Consider the following 19,677-nt stretch of genomic DNA (forward strand, 5'->3'; position numbering starts at 1 on the left):
GCCGATGCATGTCAGACCGTCAAGTCCCACTTCACCGTCGTCACCTCCTCCAGGCAGATCTTCTTCCTCACCACCAACAACAACAACATCGACAGTAGAGAGTCCCCCCCTCCTGTCTATGCGATAATGGCTTCTCCCCAAGTGCACCACCTCTTCCACGCGCCCATTGCCGACCACTCCTTCTCCGCCGACCGCAGCACTCTCGCCGTCACGCGGGACTCCAATGTCGAGCTCTACTCCACCTCCTCTAACAAGTTCACTCTCCAGGACGAACTTCGCGGTCACGACAAAACAGTCACTGGCGTCGACATCGCTCCCTCTTCCGGTAGGATTGTCACCTGCTCTCAAGACCGAAATGCATACGTCTGGGAGCCCTCCCCACAAGGAGGCTGGAAGCCGACTTTGGTACTGCTGAGAATCAACCGAGCTGCAACGTGCGTGCGATGGTCTCCCAACGAGTCCAAGTTTGCCGTGGGAAGTGGAGCTCGGATCATCGCAGTCTGCTACTTCGAAGAAGAGAATGACTGGTGGGTATCCAAGCACTTGAAGAAGCCACTACGCTCTACCGTTACCTCAGTAGCATGGCACCCCAACTCCGTCCTCCTCGCGGCGGGATCCACAGATGGCCATGCACGGGTTTTCTCCTCTTTCATTAAAGGGACGGATCAGCGTCCGGAAGCTAGTGTCTGGGGCGAACGTCTACCCTTCAATACCGTCTGCGGAGAATACCTCAACTCGACGGCAGGATGGGTTCACAGTGTAGCTTTCTCTCCTTCGGGCGATGCGCTGGCTTTCACCGCACATGACAGCAGCATCACAGTGGTGTACCCTTCTGCGCCCGAACAACCACCATCAGCTGTGATCTCCATCAACACTCAACTCCTCCCCTTCGCAGACCTCCTCTGGATCTCTGAATCGGAGATTGTGTGCGCTGGCTATGACTGTGAAGTCTACAAATTCGGCGGATCGGTTTCAGGCTGGCAGCTCACTGGTTCGCTGGAGAAAGCTGGCGCGGGGCCTGGCCAGGGCGTCGTGAGAGAGGAAAGTGCATTGAACATGTTCCGATCGATGGATTTGAAGGGCAGAGGCGGAGGTTCAGTGGACGATACGAAACTGAGGACGGTGCATCAGAACACTATCAACAAGATTCGTGCTTATAATGGGGGAGGCAGTACGGGATCGGTCAGCCAGATTAGTTCTGCAGGCGTGGATGGAAGGGTGGTGATTTGGAAGTTGTGATTCAAATTGACTCCGTACGGTCCATGATGAGATTCCCGTGTCATGTGGCTAGAATAGGTGTGTAGCTCCAACTCGAAAATGACGAGCAATTATCATTCCTCTTTCAGTCACTCTCTCTTTCTCTCTTTCTCTCCCTGCCTGCCTGCCTGCCTGTGTATATGTGCACGTGTGTGTGTCAATGAATAGCCGGCCCAAATCTAATCCAATCCAATCCAATCCGATCGGTCCAAAGGTCCAATTATTCCACTATCGATCGAATCCCGGTGTCTACAGGTAGTTCGATTGCCGACTCATCACTCACCTAGCTAATTCGGAATACCTAACTCATTATTAGACATATATACATATCTATACGTATCTTATATAATAGAATTCAAGTGCAGTGTATAGTAACCGAGTATTTGCAGTTATTGTAGTCTAGAGCTTAGCTAGCTATCAAAAAACCTCATTTCTCTCGTTGTTTTTCCACCAAAGAGCAGAAGAGGAGAAAGCGTATTCCATTCAGTCATCCATCCATAGCCTATACGCGCGGACAGTGCGCTCAGTAGTAGTAGTAGTAGTAAACATGCAGGTAAAGGTGCGACCTATAGGCTTCGGCTCTGGCGCGCTTCATCTTCATCAGCTCAGCTCAGCTCAGCCCGGCCATTGCAGTCGTGGTATCATATCTCAATGCTTATCCATCCATCCATCCACAGTATAACGCCCAGTGGCAGCAGCAGCAGCAGCAGCATTGACCACTCCCTGTCCACTCCGGTGTAACACCCTCGGGCAAACACCCGTCCCCCAAAACAGAAACTCCGTGTGCAATCTGGTTGTGTTTTCGTCAATTTATCCTTGCCCATAATCCCAGTTGTGTTCAGTATCGGAACAAAAGCAATCCTTTACAATAAAGCGCCTTCCCCCTCGTAGACTCTCGTTGTGTGACCGGACGTGGCTCTGATTCATCGTCGATATCTCGCGGAAAAACGTAAACCGAAATTGGCGTCAAAAGCGGCCTTGCTAGTCGAAAACAGTTGGTGTGAATGTGCGCCGAAAGTGCGCGTGCATGGTTGTATGCATCGTGTATTGATGCTCACGGCAAACATCATCGTGGAGACGCACTGCCAAAAGTAGCGTGTGCTACCAGACTCGGCGAAGGAAGACTCGTGGGCTTGGGTGTCGATCCACCGCTGCTTGGAGCGCGTTTGAGTGTGTTGGCATGCTGGTTGACGTGAATCTTCTTGCGGACAGCAAGGAGGCGGGTCCGAGAGTGATCGATGACTGGAAGAATTCGTGTTAGTTTTCATCAAGTACTACAGCATGCAAATGGGGGTGGACTCACTTCTAACAACCGTCTGCCAGTCCTCCGTCTCCATGCCGTTGATGACTTCTTCGGCGGAAACATCCTTCTTCTGGCTTGGCTTGCGCATCAGAGGCTGATCATCTCGTTCCAGAACCGCCTCGAGTAGCTGAATCGCAGTCTTGTACCGTATCTCGCAGTCACCCAAATCATGGCCAGTCAGCTCATCCACCGCAGCGGCGCGACTCATGTCTACAGCACGATCGAACATCAGCCGCTCGGCAGTGACACCGCTCGTTATACGGATGTGATCGGCCGAAGTTGCTACGTCTGTGCCCGAGTGGACGCTGTGATTGTTGGGATGACTGCTGTGATGCTCAGGCAGTTGTCGCTGGGCATGCTGCAGAAGACGTCCCGCAATCTCCGACTTTTCCAGACACTCGTTGAAGCGATTGCGGCACCACTTTACCACACCCAAGACTTTACCTCCCGTGCTTCCCTGTGGAGCCGAGACACCATCAGATGATGTGCCTCCACCATGCTCCTTTTGCTTATTCCACCATATACCAGCGAGATCGATAGTCTTTGTGAGGACGGCGAGGGCCTTGACATACAACACCAGTGCCTCCTCGGCGACGCCCACGACGGCAATGTCGGACAACTCCTTGTCCTCAGGGTCCTCGTCGCTCGCATCTTCTCGAGCGCGAAGTTGCTGAATACCAAAACCATCCTGAGACGAGGGCGGTGCAGGCTGCAACTGTTTATATTTGACTTCAGCAAAGCCAAAGATGACGTCGCTGCGATGAGCTGCATCCTCCAATGTGCGAACCAGCTTGGAGTCCTCATCCATCAGCTTCACCTCCGTTACATCAGTAAAAGCCAGAGCTGCAGATGGAGTTGGGTATGCGGGAAACGCGCCGTAGCCGAGCGGTGGAGACGGTCCTCCGTAAGGAGGCGAGTTTCCAGGGCCAAACAGGCGTGCATTGGCAGCATTCAACGCTTTGGTGAGCATGTTGCCAGGAGAGTGTGGGGACGCATATGTGCGCCTTTCAAACGATGAGCCGCGCTGATGCGGCGCACGGCCCGATATGACCTGTACGGCTCGTGAAGCTGCCGCTGTGGCACCGGTAATCGAGGTGGGCTGGCCTTGCGTGGTCGCGCGTCGAACCAAGGCGCCTTGGTGAGTCGGTAAGCCCTGCAAAGCATCAATCTCATCGGCGAAAGCATTGACTTCCACTGCACGCTTCTCCACCTTGACCCAATCTCTCTCGAATGCGATTTCATGAGCGGTCCGTTCTTTCGCTTCTCGAGTACCACGATCGTCTCGGTCGGCCTCTAAAGTAGGCTCGCGGACAAGAGGAGGCCCAGAAAGGGGCGATGAGCGGCTCGCTCTACGCGCAATGGTTGCAGGTTGAATGGAAGGCTGCTGAGGCTGTTGCTGCTGCTGCTGGTGAAGTTCCTGGCGCCCCGGAGCAGTGATATGGCCCACGACGCTGGGTCGACGGTGTTGCTGCTCGCGTTGACTGGGCTGACGCTTCAGCCCAGCGGCTTCAGGAGGGTTAGAACTTCCCACCGAGGACTTGCGGCGTTCCATGTCGATCGATCGACGCTGCTGCATAGCTTCCTCTGATGCCTTGCGGCTCGTACCACGCCGCACTTCGTCCTCTGACAGCTTCTTCTGCAGTCCCAATGCAGGCTTGGATCGTGGAGATGCATCCGACTCCATGGCCCACGCCATCTTCTTACTGAGCTCTGACACCTGAACATCTGCAGCCAAAGTACCCTGTTCTCGGACCTTATCTTCCGGATGGAGACCCGGAATTTCGTCAACGATCAATGGGTCTTCGAACAGCATCTCGTACGTCATACGTTCGATCGGGCCCTTCTTCAGCAGCTTGCGGATCAGTGTTTTCATGGCGCGGCTGATGACGAGCGACTGGTCGAAATTGATCTTGTCCTGTGCAGTCTCGATCTTGCGCAACAGGTCCACATGGTTCTGAGCCCGGAATGGCGGCCTACCTACAATCATTTCGTGCAGGACGGTGCCAGTTGACCACAGATCAGCGCGTGCATCATACTTTTCATAGCGTAGAATCTCCGGAGCCATGTAGAGAGGCGAGCCGCAGAGGGTCTCTGCCATTGACGTTTTAGCCAAATGGCGAGCGAATCCAAAATCGGCAATCTTGAGCATAGGCAACGAGGCGAGGCCGACAGCTGGAGTCAGTGAGTACTCGCTGGTGGTGAGCGGCACATCCTCGGGCCTGAGCCTGGACATGTATGTGGGGGCAGGGTTGAGTAGTAGGTTCTGTGGCTTGATATCGCGATGGATGAGGTTGTAGGAGCGCAGGTATTGCAAGGCGCTGACAATCTGCTTGAGGAAATGGTGTGCTAGGACCTCATGCAGACCACCGACGTCGGGATTGGGGTACCTTCTGAAAATGTCTGCCGTCTCGGGGAGGGTGGGGAGCTGGTAGCGCTTCTTCATGAATTGGGACAGATCGGCAAGCTGGCAGTACTCCATGACGAGGTAAATGAAGGAGGAAGTTTCATCACAGACGAATAGTTGAACAATATGCGGGTGCTTGAGGCCTTTGAGGATCTCAATCTCGGTCGTCAGATTCTCGCGCAGTTTCTTAGACAGCTTGGTCATCTGGACGGCCTTGACAGCGGCATACGACTTTCTCTTCTGTACAGCAGTCAGTAGGTGTCCACGCCGATGCTCACTAGGTTGCAGGAGGAGGAAATGCTCACCCTATGCTGGGCGAGATAGACCGTGGCGAAGCTGCCCTTGCCAATCTCCTTGCCCCTCTTGAACTCGCCTATGATTTCATCAGGCTGGATCTCTGTTGGTGGCTCGGGCTTCTTGGATGAAGAAGCTCCGGCCGGCATCCTTGCCGCCATGATGGCGGAGTAACTGCTCGGTCACACAGTCTCGTCGGTACCTCCTCTTGGTTCCCCCAGGCACAGTTATAGATGGTAGTGAGAGATGCGCCGGATGATACGACGCATCAGAGAGGAAGCAGGTCGGCGTGCGATGTCGGTTGCTGGGGAGTTAGTCAGTGCAGAGAGCAGCTAACATGAGCGGGGGTTTCGCGCGCGCGTAGAGGGACGAGGAGGGAGAGTCGCGGCTCGAGTGGAGGGACGGGGCGCTCGTGACAGCAGGCGGGTGGCGGCGGCGTGTGTGTGTGTGTGTGCAGACAGCAGATGTTGTTATGGAGCGGAGGGCGAGATGTCTGGCGGCGCAGTGTCGTGGATTGGAGTTGAGGTGACTCGAAGCTCGTGACGGGATGTTGTGATGATGACTGGTGATGGGACCCGTGACCGATGGCGATGGCGGTGGCGGTAGACAGGCAAGCACGCAAGCAAGCACGCAAGCTAGGTAAGGTAGCAAGCAAGCAATTAATACAATGGAGGACGAAAGAGAGCAAGACAAGGTGTGTGGTGTGATTGGTGGTTGTGGCAAAAGGGTAGAAGAAGTGAAGAAGCGGAAGCGGAGCGAGACGATCGTAGGCAGGCGGACGGGTGTGAGTGTGTGGGAAGGGAGTAAGTAGGTCAGGTACTGTAGTAGAGTGAAGTAGAGTGAAGCGAGTGATGGATGGTGGTGGTGCTAGTGGTGGTAGTGATGAGGGAAGGCGGAGGGGGAGAGTGAGAGGGACCTAGAGGGAGAGGGCGGTGGAGGGCGGAGGCGGAGAGCGGAGGCGGAGGTGAGTAGGAGTGCAGTGATGTCGGGTGTGTATGTGTGTGTGCAGGTGATGTCGAGATGGCCGGCCCACCGCCGCAGCTGTGGTAGGGCAGGTAGGGTAGGTAGGCGGTAGGAGTAGGAGGTAGGCTGCTGGTTGCTCTTGCTGTTGTAACTAGGATAGCTGGACGGATACAGCTAGCGTCGTCGCGATAAGAGCAGCGGCCTCCTCTATCGCCCTCCCGTCGGGACGCCTTGACCCTTCTAGACCTCCTCTCTTCTTATCATTATCATTTATTCTCTTCTACCTAATCACCGTGTATATACGGTGATACTACAATACCTTAAGGTACGTTAGGTACGTTGCCCAGTTGATCATCGAGTGTACTATATAGGAGGTACATGTACTGGACAGGCCATGTTGCGAGGCAGACATGCACCCCTTCGCTTCGCCTCCATGTACGGCCCGTATACACTGTAGCTTGGCTGTAGGTAATGTCGACATGCGACAATTCTCTAGAAACGGCTACCTCCTACAGGTAATCAGCAGTGAGGTGGTCAGTGGCGGTGTTCAGTGGTCAGTGGTCAATGGTCACGTCTGTCCCGTGCCCTCGAGACTACGATCACGCGCCGGACTCGCGTCATTTCCACTAAGGTGTCATACCAGGTACAGGTAGGTATGATTTGATCGACCGTAGTTCAACAGACGTCTCGCCGGAAAGTGGCGACAGAGGGAGGCCACGTCCAATCCATCTCATTTTCCTCTTTCCTCACCGACGGGAACACGAAACCTCCACGTCGACCCTGTCGTGCATGCATCCTCCACACGACGACGATGAGTCACGTTGCCAAGTGGACCCTGAAGGAAGGAGGCGCCAACCCGGTCACCGAGGGACGTTTGACTCTTGACGGGGAAACTTCCCGCCGTCTCTTTATCAACGACAACAACTCTCGAGTTTCAACTCTCTCCCCTAAAAGACGTATACTTGATAAGGAGTCTGGGAAGCACTAGCCGACTACGGTAGTCGTAACCTACATGTACCTTTTCAGTTCTGTCTACAAAACCCCTCTCTCCCCCCTCCCCCTCCCCCTCTTCCAATTTCCAACGATAGGCGCTGCATTGATCTTCTGTACTAGGATCAGGTAGCCGGGCATGCATAATGATTATCGTCAACTTCATCGCACATGACGATGATGATAATGACAATGACGATAATAACGCCTCTTGCCAACCACGCCCAGGTCCCCAAAGCCGCTTCTTTGCAATGCACCCTACGCCTAGGTATGCGCCAAGGGCAAGACGTAGTCGAAGGTAGGAGGTCAAGTCAGGTCAAGTCAAGCAGGTAATCTATATACCTAGACGGATCTACACATCTGTATCCCGTCCCTACCTTATATGTACCTACCTACCTACTAGTAACCAATAAGGCAATCTATCCATCCGGAACTTCTACTAGGTACTGTACCTTAGTAGGTACATACTTGGCGTGGTTGGTTTCTGTTTGTTATCTTGGTACCTATCTTTTTATCTTATCTTATTCTTGCCTTATCTGGCTCTTGGGTACATGTACTATAGAGGTATATATACCTAAGGTACGTACTATATATGTACAAGAGGTAGGTACCTTATGTAGGTAAGGTAGTTCAGTACTTCTAGCTTCTGATGTGACGGGTAATGGATCTCTTCTTACTACCTACCTACCTATCTTACCTGTAGGTATATACATATATACCTACGTACAGAGGGACTCTGATCTGATCTGATCTGAGCTGGGCTGGGATACATTCTTCATGGTAGGAGGTACAAACCTGCTACTACGTACACAAGTCAAGTCAACGTTGCACCGACGTGGGGCTATAGGGATGCGACACGAATGAAGATGAATTAAATCCAATGAATGTAGAAACTTTTACAAGAATACATAGATAGGTCATAGGAAAACCCATCATGTTTTTCCCAGTCATCTCGATGCAACATCTTCTCAGCGTGCAAACAACCCTCGGATCCTCATCTCGTACACCGTTGCCAATCCCACTCCCAACATGACCGTCCAGCGCGACGCGTCATGGAACACACTCAAGAAGGGTGTGCCCCACACAGCCCTCCGGGGAAACCACCAGGCGGGAAGCTTGTCCATTACATACCCGGGCATCGTCGTTGCGAGGAATGTGATCCATAAGTAGAGATAGCTGAGGCCAGTCCACTTCCATCCAATCATCAACAGCAAGCACGATTGCATCGCTTCTTGCGGTCCGATCAAGTGCCCCTGGTCGCGATAGCTCCACGAGAAAGCGGCAAGGCTCCACAGCGTCATAGCCCGTGTCGACTGCTTGTGCGACCACTCCACGGACGGAGACATGTGGAATCAGGTCAACCGCCTCAGTGGGGCTGTACTTGGCTGCAATATATGTTTTGACCCAGCCACCAGGATATACTGCATCGACAAATCCGTCTTCAATGTCCTGTGATTCCAGGCGAGATGTCGCCGTTCGTGCCCAAATCCCCTCCCGAGTTTTGACGAGACGAATCGCTAGTCTGCGGAGAGCCTGGCCTGGTCGATTCTCCACGCATTGTAGGGTGAGAATGGGATCCTCATCAGCTGAACCTTCGGCTCCTGGAACGATGATTCGCCTGAGAAGCGACCGGGGGAGACGGTGAACCTCCAGGCCTTGGTTTGTCATGATGACTGGCGGTCTTCGCAGTAGGAAAGGGCGCGGTATGATATCTTTCGAGTTCTGAAATTCGCGTGGATGGCGAGCGAACATACCACGCACTCCGTCCGACTCAGAGGCCCAGGCGAACAGACTCTCGTCGTCGGACTGTGCGATAATCGCTCGTTGGAGCCTTGAGAATGCGTTGACACCACCTTCGCCATACATCATGGGGATATTGATGTCAAAGATCCCGAGCAAACAGTATGCCACATCCTCGGCTCTCTCGGTCACTCTAGAGGAAGCCCAACTCATTCTACGGGCCACACTTGCCTTCCTCACATTGGGACTTTTCTCCGAGTAGTCATTGGTGGAGCCCATATACTCCGATGCAATGCCTGTAATCACGTGAATCTCTGGCTGTAACGTGTCACGAGACCCCAGGTAGGCCATTCGGTCATCATAGAAGTGGACCTGATCAGGCGCTACCAGTTCCTGCAGTGTCCAGCCTCTAGTGAACCACTCGCATTGTCCCAAGCCTTGAGGACCATGGTAGTCTGCTAAGAAGACGTAGCAGATAGCCGAGTCCATGTACCATGTAAACATCGAGTTGATGGCCTCGGAGAGCTCCACGCTGTTAGTCTTGTCTATACAACAAGTGTCGATCCATGCGAAATTGAGGTCGTCTGCGAGAGCTCGGCTGCAGAGATGACGAATCTTGCGGAAACGATTTCCATTTTGCGCTGCGACGTCAGCATAATCTGCAAAGGTCACCTCGTCTCGGTTCCAGCGATGGGAGAGTACAGCATATGGTGGTATAGCTGCGCCATTGTAGACGGCAAACTCGAGCGTTCTGGTATCAATCAGCCGCATCTTGTCTTGGCAAAACGACGCTACTATGGCGAGCTGGCGGGCTCAGTGAGAAAGTATGAACAGACAGGTTCGACATGATTTGGGGATGAATCGCGTGGCAATTATATTGGCTTTCAAGCAGGCAACTACAACTCTCCAGAGTGATCAGATCAATGTTCCACAGCAGCCATTGCTTACTGCCAAGTCGGTGTTCTTCGCGACCAGGACCAGCGAGGCCGCCATCGCATCATGGTCCCAGTGCTGATGGCACTGGCCACCGCAAACAGATCAAGTGCCAAGGCAGGCTTACGATGATGGTGCTGGGGAAGAGGCATAGCTCTCGCGTTGAGGTGGTTCGATGGCATGCGTCTATCACTTGAGAGCTGCTGCTGTGGCCGAGATGTGATGACTACAGTCCGCTAGCTGCTGACAGGGCTTGGAGCTGCGCGGGAGCATGACTTCGAAGTTGCTTGACGTGATAATACTCGTGATGCCAATGAAGGCGAACTGAATGCGGGTACAGGTGAAGTGAAGAAGAGGAGGAGAGGAGAAGAGAAGAAGGGAAGTTAGTTGAGACGTGAAGTGAAAGAACGCATGGACCCCATCGGACAAGCATCCACCGGCGGAACGGCAGCGGGGATCGGAACAGGTGGACCGCGTTGCACACGAGAACAGCATCTTGAGCATTCTGAGCATCCATACTTCGAGCACGAACTAGTCTGCTGTATCGGCCATTGAAGACTCCACCGCACCTCGGAGCATCAGAATACCTCCAACATATTCCTAGGCACCTCGCCGCCCCGTCTTCCAACCCTCCCGAGCAAGTACGACAGCAGCCATGGCGGCCATGATCAAGGCGCTCAACGCCAAAATCCGGAGTAATCCGACAACAGACTATCTCTGCTCAACACGTACGTTCCCGACAGCTACAACCTAGAATGACACGTCAGGTCGCCCATGTCGATCGCGTGTCCACCATTGGCAGGAGTAGGTGATGGGAGGTGTACTGATCATGCCGCGCAGACTTTTGGGGTCCCGCCAGTAACTTCGGAATCCCCATCGCAGCAGTGATGGACACACAAAAAGACCCCGAAGTGTTCGTTCTCTCCCATCCTTCCATTTCTTCTTCTTCTTCTCCCTCCCTCCGCCCGTTCTGACCCTTCCATCTGTCTACAGTATCTCCGGGCCCATGACTACCGCTCTTGTCGGCTACTCTGCAGTCTTCATGCGCTACTCCATGGCCGTCACACCGAAGAACTACCTCCTTTTCGGATGCCACCTTGTCAACTTCAGCGCACAATCTGTCCAAGGATATCGTTTCATCAATTGGTGGTATATGGGTGGCAGAGACAAGTCGATGGAAGCAAAAGCTAAGGAGGGTCTGAAGACTGCAGAGGGAAAGATTGAGGGACTTGTTGGACAAGCGCAGGAGAAGTTGGGACAGGCGGGTGGTAAGGTGCAAGGGCTGGCGGAGCAGGCAAAGGAGAAGATCAGTAGGTAAAGGTGGAGTGAGAATCTTGCTGAACAGGAGAGATTAGTGGTCCAGATCGAGGTCCGGGCTTTTGCGGGCACTCGACTGCCAGAGGGAGCACAGAGATGGGTCCCATTGCGGGCTGCGACTGCATGTGTGGCTCGCTGGGCTTTGTGCGTCTCACCTACGGGCCCCGTGGGGAAGAGACCAACTACCTATACCTGCTTGTGTACCTGTATAGTGGCATCTACATCGTAATCAGCGTTGCAAGCCCCTAGTCCTTGATTGGGACCTGGAAGATGATAATGTGAAGATCTGGCCCCGTCGTCAGACTTGTCAGCACCTGCCCGACTCCCAAACGACGGTTGCCCGGCGCCTCTTTGCCTTGAACCCGTACCAACACGAGGTGGTGAAAATGTTACTCTGGACTGCGACAAGCTCATAACCAAGGATCGCCAACGTTTTCCCTTCCTCCATCTCAACGGTATACTGGGACCCCTTAAGGCGGAGGGGCAGGAGCTTATTGGCCACTTTCCGGAGTCAGTAGGTCTGCCGGGCAGTCACAGCTACTACCTAACTACCTAACTACCTAGGTTCTCTTCTAGACCAGGAAGTCGCCATGGCTGATGACGAGGTTGAGTTCCATTACATGTATCTGCACATTTCCCTCCACCTCTCTGTTCCCAACATCAACATCCACATCATCCACATCATCCATTTCACTCGTTTCCAGCATCAGCTATCCAGCATGCGTTTCACCGCCGCTCTCATCCTTTCCCCATCACTCCTCGCATCAATCTGCGCCGCGGTCAACCTCCGCTTCAGTGGCTGCCAACCACGCCAACAGAAGCTACTCAATGAGGCTTTCCTGATCGCCCGAGAGGAAGTCAACCTCATCCAGGAATTCAGTCCTGGTGCACCAGAAATCGCCGACCCTCCCGACCTCTCGGCGAAAGAAGTCGAGCGTCTGAAAATTCGCTACTTTGGCTACACAACGAAAGACGACACCGCATATGTGGACGGTAAGAGCGTCTCCCCCGCACCGTATCACTCCAGCTGATGAGACAAGGCGTCTTCCGTCGCATCCAGGACAACTAGGGGACCGTCACCTGGATCTGCGCGCAGCACGACGATGAACTTGATCGACAGTGTCAGAAGTTCGGTGCTGCAGCTTACACCCAGCAAGGTACTGAGATTGTGATGTGCGCAAAAGAGACGGGCAAGCAGGGTACCTCTTCGAAACGCCACCGAGCAGGAGTCATGGTCCATGAGATGACACATATCAAAGCCGTGAGCGGCAATCGTACCAGTAGGTCAACCCAACCACTCTCCATGACTGCCATCGAGTCCGCACTGACGAAGGTAATGCTCAGTCGTTGATGTTCTGTACAACGAGAGAAAGGTGAAAGAGGCAGGCTTGGCGCCCGTGAACGTGACAGCAGTGAGCTCGCAGACACTCGAGAAAGGCTGCTACGGCAACGACAGGGTCCGCAAACTGGCCAAATGGTCGCCGAGTCTCGCTGTCTTGAATGCAGACAGCTACGGCGTCTTCACCACGCAGTTGGCGCGCCACGAGAATGCGAAGAAGCTCACATGGTCGGGGCTCATGGACGCGATTAACATTTGGATTGAGGACCATCCTCTCGCTGCCGCCTCCATCATTGGTAGCGCGGCACTCGGGCTGTTTTTGCTTTTCCTATTATGTGCTTGCTGTTGGCACCGCATGAAGACGAGGAGACATCCTGGGCGACCGAGAGCGTAGGGACCTGGTACATGGAGTCAAAACCTCCCCCTGAATAATATAACTACATAATCCTGTGATGCAACGAGTTTTTATTATTGCCTGTCCATGTCTCTGAACCATCCCACATTATTGGTGTGTATTGTTGCTATGTTCGACTGGCTTCAGACTTGATCGATGAGAGCATTTAGGTATATTAGGAGGTGAGGTAGATATGTACGTAAGGTAGTAGCTGTGTATAAACCCCACACTCTCTCTCCATTGCTTCCACCTCGATCTTCACGGACCACGTCAATCGCAAGGCCCGCGAGAAGACGAAGTACCTAGTACGGGATTCCATTCGTCAACAGCTGGAAATAATCGTAGACGGCAGTCGAATGACTCCTCTCACTCCAATGCACCAATTTCCGCACAAACCCAGCAGCCTCGCTCTCACTCTTCTCCATGACAAATCTCTCCTGAAAGTGCTGCAGCGTCTGCGGTTTGAAACACGGCAGACCCGAGTCCAACATGGTGAGCACAATATGCGACAATTGTTCGACATATTGTCGACTCGCCAAAAAGACTTTGACGCATAATTCTTCGAATTGTCGATATGCTTGGCTGTCCTTGCCGCCCATGACCGCCACCATCTCCGGCGTGAGTTTGAAAGGAGCTCGTTCGAATTTGACGCCGCCGGGGGCAATGTCGAAGCAAAATCCGAAATCGATGTGCAAAATGTGGCCGGCGTCGTCGACCATGATGTTGCCGTTGTGGCGGTCTTTGAATTGCAAGAGGTAGCTGATGATGGAGTAGGCGGCCATGGATTTGATGAAATTGCTTCGCGCTTGTTGGAATTTGATCGAGTCTTCACTTCCGTACTTGGAGATGAAGTATTCGTACAGTCCATTGACCGCTTCTCTACCCAACATGTCTCGGGAAATGGAGTGGGGGAGGACGTCGATGACACCACATCCGGGAGCGGTGGCGGTCACGCGGTATGGGAAGACGTAGACATCGAGACCCACGTTATTGAAGATTCCGCGAAACGCTGCGATCAGTTGGAGGGCGAGGACGTCTTGACGACAATCATCTCCGACTTTGAAGATGGCGGACTGCCACACTTCGTAGGTGTGGGACCTGTTCTGAGTGAGCGCTTCCGACTCGTCGGCAGAGTCTGCTTCCATATTACCCAAATCCTTTCTGATGCGGAACGTGGCCATGAAAGGAGCCTTGGCGTGGGATTGTAGGGGTTTGCCAGACTTGCGATCGATACCAATGACCACTCCATCAGGGTTCGAAGGGAGATAGACACCCACATCGAGATCAATTTTGCGGAGTTCTTCCTCAATTTTCGCCTTCTTTTCTGGCTTGGGACGCTTGATGAGTGGCTTGAGTGTGCCTGAAATACCGGTAACTTTGCCAAAGAAATTGAATTCGCGCTCGTAAAAGTCCTTATCGTCTGGTGTGAAGCTTTCGATCAGAGATTCCATGACGCGGTCAAAGACGGGCTTTGCAGGATCTGGCACTTCCGAGTTTTCATCCTTGTACGCATTGGCCTTGAGATTCCAGATGATCTGGTGCGCAAAAAGACCAGAGAACACACCCGCCTCGACGATGTAGCGCTGGACGTAACCCAGCTCATCGTATCGCAAAGTCTGCACGATTTGCGGCACATAGAAGAAGGTGATGTCGACCGAGTGGCTCTCCAGAGCACGAACAGCATACTGAATGATGAGTGGATGGTTCTTGTACGCAGGCATAAAGTATGTCACGGCGGCCATGGGATTGATCGGGGCCCAATAGAGCAGATATCGCAGCTGAGTCTTAATGTCTGCAGGCAATTCGGATCCAAGCAGGAGGTATAGCGCATCCGGCTCGTGAATGGCCTTTTCGGGATGACGGAGAAGATATTGTCGAACATCGTGGCGCAGCCGCGAAGAATGTGGAAATCGAGTCGCGAGCTGAACTGCAATACGCGGGTCCTCTTCCCAGGCGGTTTGCAGCAGACCAGACAGAATCCCTTCTTGACTCTGCAGTTCGGAATGTCCAGGAGCTGCTGGGTTTGTGGTATCCTGGCCAAGTGGAGTGATCCAGACCGTGAGCTTGCCAATCTCGTGCTTGATAAGCTGTAACAGAAGGGCCTCCTTTTGCTGCAGAGATGGCAACGATCGGGTGGCCCTGGCGCCGATATCCGTAAGCCCATTGAGCGCGTGAGTCACATCGTTGAGGATCTTTCGCTCCGCCTTGACTTGCAGTCTGTTACTGCCAAAGGACCATCTGGGCGCCACTGCGAACCAGGACAAGCCCGCAGAGAGAATGGCATCCTTGAGCCGCCACTGAGCTGAAGTGTGCAGGCCGGTGCAGAATTGAAGAATGTTCAGCGCCAGCAAGATGATGTGGAAGTGTACTTCTCGCGCGAGGGGTTGGTTGACGCTCTTTTGCATCTGAAGAAGCGTGTTACGCATCAGCCGTGCATATACCCTCTCGAGCGAGGTCGATGTCAGTCTTGTGGCGCTGAAGTGGCTGGACAGGCTATGAGTGAGTGCGAGATGCGGCGCGACCAAGTCCTGAATGAGCTTCTCACGCCTCTTCGTCTTTTCCCAGTCGGACGGCGCAAACTCTTCCTTGATGTAAAACGGATCGAGATGATGGTGGTGCAAAGACGTCGAGAAGAAGCCTCGCTTCAGCCTGACAGAGGCCTCCCAGCCCGCAGCCACCTCCATGAGCACTCTCGATTCGAGACTGGGGTTCTCTTTGATGACGCCCAGCCACAAGGAGATTCCAAGTCGAATGGATTGCTTCGTGAAAATAGTGAATGGGATCGCGACGAGACCTTGGATGAGAATGACACGGTCTGAAGCGCTTCTGCTAATGAAGCCAGCAGCTTTGCGCAGGCTTGCGGTCACTTCTGCAAAGGGAACATGCTCATGCGCTCGTAGACGACGAGAGAGGTCCCTCAACTCCTCGGCCACATCGTGAACTGGACTATTCGCATCAAACAGAGCAACACGTGCTTTACCGCTGTAGTCGACAAGCGCCCATTCGTCGTCGGCCTCACCTGCCAGCGTGCCATCGAATTTTCGATACCACTGCCGAGTGGTGTATTGAGCGATGAAGTCGGAAGCAGTATTGATGCCGATCGTGCGCTGACTGTCCAGGCTGGTCAATCTCTGGTCGCTCGCTGGGATCAGCTCACCCATCTCGACAGCGAACGAGCGGCCGAGCGCAATGTGCCCGTATGCGCCGTCGTCATCGTAGTCCTCAAGGTAAGCCTGCAAGACACCCTTCACGTCCAATGGGGCCACGCGGACGGCACGCGAGACCCAGACTCTGCATTTATTATAAAAGTTGGTCAAGGTGACTTGGCGGAACTGCGCATCGTCCGAAAGTTGAATAGACACCTTCGCTTTCTGTGACTCGTAGCGCGTCTTGAAGGAGTATTCGTCAGTCTCTGTGTCAAGACATGCTTTCCACATCAGAGATAACAACTCTAGCAAGGCAAACAGAGATGACTTCTGACAGAGCGCAGATGGGACTTGGGCGATAAGTCGATCACAAGCGGCCACTGCAGCGATTTGCACCTTTGCGATGCGATGACAGCAGCCCTCGAAGAATGCCGCAAGCTGCACTGCTACCTGTGGTGCAGCGAAGTCTTGCCGCTTGGCGGAGAGAGCGCGCTGCAGGTATACCTCGACGCTGTGGTTGGAGACTGCCAGCATGCAATTGTTCAGAGGACCGGTCTTGACCTTGCTTTCGAGGAAATATGGCAGAGTTGCAGTGCAGTGTCCACCTCGTGCGCGCAGCGTCGACACGAGCAGCGCAGCGTTGAGGAACACGCACTCTTGGTAGCTCAGACTTCTGATGTCGGACTCGCAGTGCGGCAACGCTGCTTTCAACGAGTGTCGCTGAGCATCGAGCGCATGATCACTCTTGCCTCTGCGCAGTACCGGGTCAAGATCGATGCCACTCTCAGGCATGTCAACCCTAGCTTCGTCAACCAACGGCAAGCTGTAGAGTGCCACTGTCTGCAAGTCTTCGATGTGATCTTGAATCAGCTGCGATTTCAATGTATAGCCCTGTACTACGAGGTTGAACCAGGCGTCGCGTCCCAGAGCAAGCACTTCATCTCCGTTCTCAAAAACAGGTGTCCTTCCAGCATGTTGCGAGGCGAGGAGTGCCAGCGGACGCAGCAGACCAGCAATGGTCCTCTGCGCCAATGCGGTGTCTGCAGCTTTGTCTCCAGGAGCCTCCCCACTGCCGACGCATTGCGCCAGTAGATGCAACAAATAGATCTCGTAGAATGGCGAATCTTGCTTTACATGCACGGCAAGTCGAGTGCGAGCCTCGAATACGGCCGAGCTCAGCAGGGTGTTATTTTGAGAGAGCGCTTCGCTATTGATTCGTGCATAAATTCGGAGTAAGCCCTTCAACTCGGAGACGCCCCCAGAAAGACCAAGTGCGGCGGTTTCGACGATGATCCGCGCGTCCACAGCGGGACTGATCTTTCCAATTTTCTGCAGAAGCATCGAAGACACTAAAGCAGTGAGCTGTGCTTCACTGCGCGCAACCGCAATGGCAACAATGGCTGCCACGAGTGTGCCATACGCGGCCGCCGTTTCTTCCTCGTCGCTCAGGACTAAAGAAATGGAGCTGCCAAAGCCCTGATGTGATGTGAAGCCGTTGCCATTGTCATTATGGGCAATGCTGAAGCTACTGTCGAAAATTGTCGTATGATTGGCCTGTCCATCGACGTCCGTACTGAGAATGTTGCCCAAGCTGTAGAGTGTACTGATGACGACGTCCTGAGAGAGTGGCTTCAGCACGCGAGCAAGGCATTCGCAGGCGACAGCGGCAGTGGTGGCGGTCATCTTGCCGTTCACAATCAGCCTGGGCAAGTATCGTGTCAAGCTTGTGACTACCGTCTCCGAGATGCGAGCAAGCACAGCCATCGATTTGAGCACGGTCTTCGCAAGATCTTCGTCCACCATCTGGTCGGGGTCGGCCGTGATGGCGCTCAGCCAGTCCAGCAGAAGATCGTCGTTAGGGGTGCCGCCGCTCAAGATACAGCAACAGAGAAAGCTACGCAGTGCACTCGCTTTCACGTCTCGTGCCTGCTTCTGTTGCCAGACAGAGCCCAATTTGAGATAGTCTGCTTCATCGTCTAGAAACTTGATCTCACTGGTGACCAGCTCAGTAAGGTTATCCACAATACCGTTGGCAGAGTGGACTTTATTTTGGTACTTGTGAGGATCTTGCTGCAGAAGAGTGTCCAACAGGTCAGCTGAAGCGAGGGGCTCGTGGATCGGGAGAAGTGCCAACGTGGTCTCTTCCACGATATGCATGAAAGCTTGTTGGAGAAGCATGGCACCCAAAGGACGCCCTTGTGCCGCGTACTGAGTGTCCCATCGCTTCCACTGATTCACCATTCGGTGTTTGGTATACGAGTTACGGATAGCCGACAGGGCACCCTCCAGAGACACCATGAATTTCTCAGACAGGATTCTCTTAAACTGTGGCAGAAGACTCATGCGTTGATCTGGGCTCCACACTTGCATATAACCGGCGATACCATTGAAGAAGCCCAAGAGAGATACACTGATCTGGACCACTCGCAGCGTGTCATCGTTGATTTCATATTCGGTCTGACCCTCTGGCAATGGCTTGAGCCACGCAGTGTTCTCTGCGCTCAATGTCACCTCGTCCACAGCCTCGCTGATGGTCGAGCAGGCGCGCGCACGCAAAGAAGGGTGATTGAGACCCAGTGAAAGGATAGCAGTGGTCAGATCGTAGGAGATAGTCTCCCAAGGCGGCAGATGCTGGTGTAGGGGCGTCGCTCGGAAGGCTTGCCTATGCGCCTCTGCCACATACGGAGCGAGTTGTTGCAACAGCGCTTCAGCATCTCGAGTGGTTTGTACTAAAGGAGCGGCCTTGCACAAGGCCACGAGTACTTCCAGCTCTTTGACACTCATCGGGATGGAAGACACCTTCCCCCTATCGCCGTTGATGCCTCCATTCTGGTGTCCCTCGCCGTTCACGTCTCCATTCTGGTATACCTGCCCACTCGATCCTCCCAAAGCGCATAGTCGTTCGATGTCTCGCCCATCATCGTGTCCGCTGCTGCTCTCGGCCGATAGTTTGGCCAGTCGTTCGAGGGCATCGCGCCGGATGTTGCGCGAGGTGCTGTATACCTCCTTTAGCATGTGGACTCGACTTTCTGCTGGCTCTCGATTGAGTTGAACTGGTGGTAGCGAGACCTACATTCTCATTCTGTTCGCGACCTGGTGACCTACTAGACCCGAGCTCACGTCGCTGCCTGGACCAGGTCGCTATATGCAAAGCCGATGTTTTGGCGAATCTTGCGATGAAGCATCAACACGCCATAAGCCGAGATGCAGGGCGATGTGAAACCTGGAGTGTTCAGCCACTGTGGCGCCAGGCTTTCCCCCCTTGCTCTTAGACTTTTTCGACATACATATCAGCTACATGTACCTACCTACCTACATGAGTGTAGACAATGGTATGTACAGGATGTGAGAGTTGAATATTACCTAGGTACCTAATTTCGACATCGAGACCAGTGCCGTCTACAGACGTCGCCCCGCTGATGCCATTATGAGTAGAACTGACTACTGTGCTTGACTCTCGTTTCCTCATCCTCAATCACACGGAAGCAGAAGCATGCTGCGAGCTACATGTATGCCCAAGACAGCTTGTTCTCGCATCAGGCTTCCAAACCAGCTATACCAAGTGAAGCCAATCCATCAAGCCGCCGAGACGAGCCA

General features: G+C 53.6%; 6 protein-coding genes across 6 annotated transcripts; 3 read left to right on the top strand and 3 right to left on the bottom strand.

Annotated features, from left to right (window-relative positions):
* The first annotated feature begins 89 nt into the window (after positions 1 to 89).
* On the top strand, positions 90 to 1,324 carry SEPMUDRAFT_151290 (ARP2/3 actin-organizing complex subunit Sop2). Its single transcript, XM_016906721.1, has one exon. The coding sequence runs from the start codon at positions 127 to 129 to the stop codon at positions 1,237 to 1,239; it is 1,113 nt and encodes a 370-aa protein (XP_016758431.1). The 5' UTR covers positions 90 to 126; the 3' UTR covers positions 1,240 to 1,324.
* Positions 1,325 to 1,620: 296 nt separating this feature from the next.
* On the bottom strand, positions 1,621 to 6,195 carry SEPMUDRAFT_151291 (kinase-like protein). The gene is made up of 3 exons (XM_016906722.1): positions 5,270 to 6,195; positions 2,561 to 5,204; positions 1,621 to 2,499 (listed from the first exon to the last, which is right to left on the bottom strand). The coding sequence occupies exons 1-3, from the start codon at positions 5,417 to 5,419 to the stop codon at positions 2,324 to 2,326; spliced, it is 2,970 nt and encodes a 989-aa protein (XP_016758432.1). The 5' UTR covers positions 5,420 to 6,195; the 3' UTR covers positions 1,621 to 2,323.
* A 1,709-nt stretch (positions 6,196 to 7,904) lies between these two features.
* SEPMUDRAFT_158435 (HET-domain-containing protein) lies at positions 7,905 to 9,722 on the bottom strand (the record flags this gene model as incomplete). The annotated part of the gene is made up of 3 exons (XM_016907792.1): positions 7,905 to 7,908; positions 7,939 to 8,006; positions 8,343 to 9,722. 3 exons carry the CDS (start codon positions 9,720 to 9,722, stop codon positions 7,905 to 7,907), a joined length of 1,452 nt encoding a protein of 483 aa, XP_016758433.1.
* A 510-nt stretch (positions 9,723 to 10,232) lies between these two features.
* SEPMUDRAFT_151292 (UPF0041-domain-containing protein) lies at positions 10,233 to 11,510 on the top strand. Its single transcript, XM_016906723.1, has 3 exons — positions 10,233 to 10,612; positions 10,725 to 10,797; positions 10,878 to 11,510. Exons 1-3 carry the CDS (start codon positions 10,540 to 10,542, stop codon positions 11,200 to 11,202), a joined length of 471 nt encoding a protein of 156 aa, XP_016758434.1. The 5' UTR covers positions 10,233 to 10,539; the 3' UTR covers positions 11,203 to 11,510.
* Positions 11,511 to 11,791: 281 nt separating this feature from the next.
* Positions 11,792 to 12,934, top strand: SEPMUDRAFT_120028 (uncharacterized protein; the record flags this gene model as incomplete). The annotated part of the gene is made up of 3 exons (XM_016901563.1): positions 11,792 to 12,187; positions 12,271 to 12,481; positions 12,546 to 12,934. The coding sequence occupies 3 exons, from the start codon at positions 11,792 to 11,794 to the stop codon at positions 12,932 to 12,934; spliced, it is 996 nt and encodes a 331-aa protein (XP_016758435.1).
* Positions 12,935 to 13,137: 203 nt separating this feature from the next.
* SEPMUDRAFT_71634 (uncharacterized protein) lies at positions 13,138 to 19,095 on the bottom strand (the record flags this gene model as incomplete). The annotated part of the gene is made up of 2 exons (XM_016909948.1): positions 13,138 to 18,851; positions 18,957 to 19,095. 2 exons carry the CDS (start codon positions 19,093 to 19,095, stop codon positions 13,237 to 13,239), a joined length of 5,754 nt encoding a protein of 1,917 aa, XP_016758436.1. The 3' UTR covers positions 13,138 to 13,236.
* Positions 19,096 to 19,677: the final 582 nt, after the last annotated feature.

Source organism: Sphaerulina musiva (assembly GCF_000320565.1).
Source record: "Sphaerulina musiva SO2202 unplaced genomic scaffold SEPMUscaffold_9, whole genome shotgun sequence".
Taxonomy (NCBI): domain Eukaryota; kingdom Fungi; phylum Ascomycota; class Dothideomycetes; order Mycosphaerellales; family Mycosphaerellaceae; genus Sphaerulina; species Sphaerulina musiva.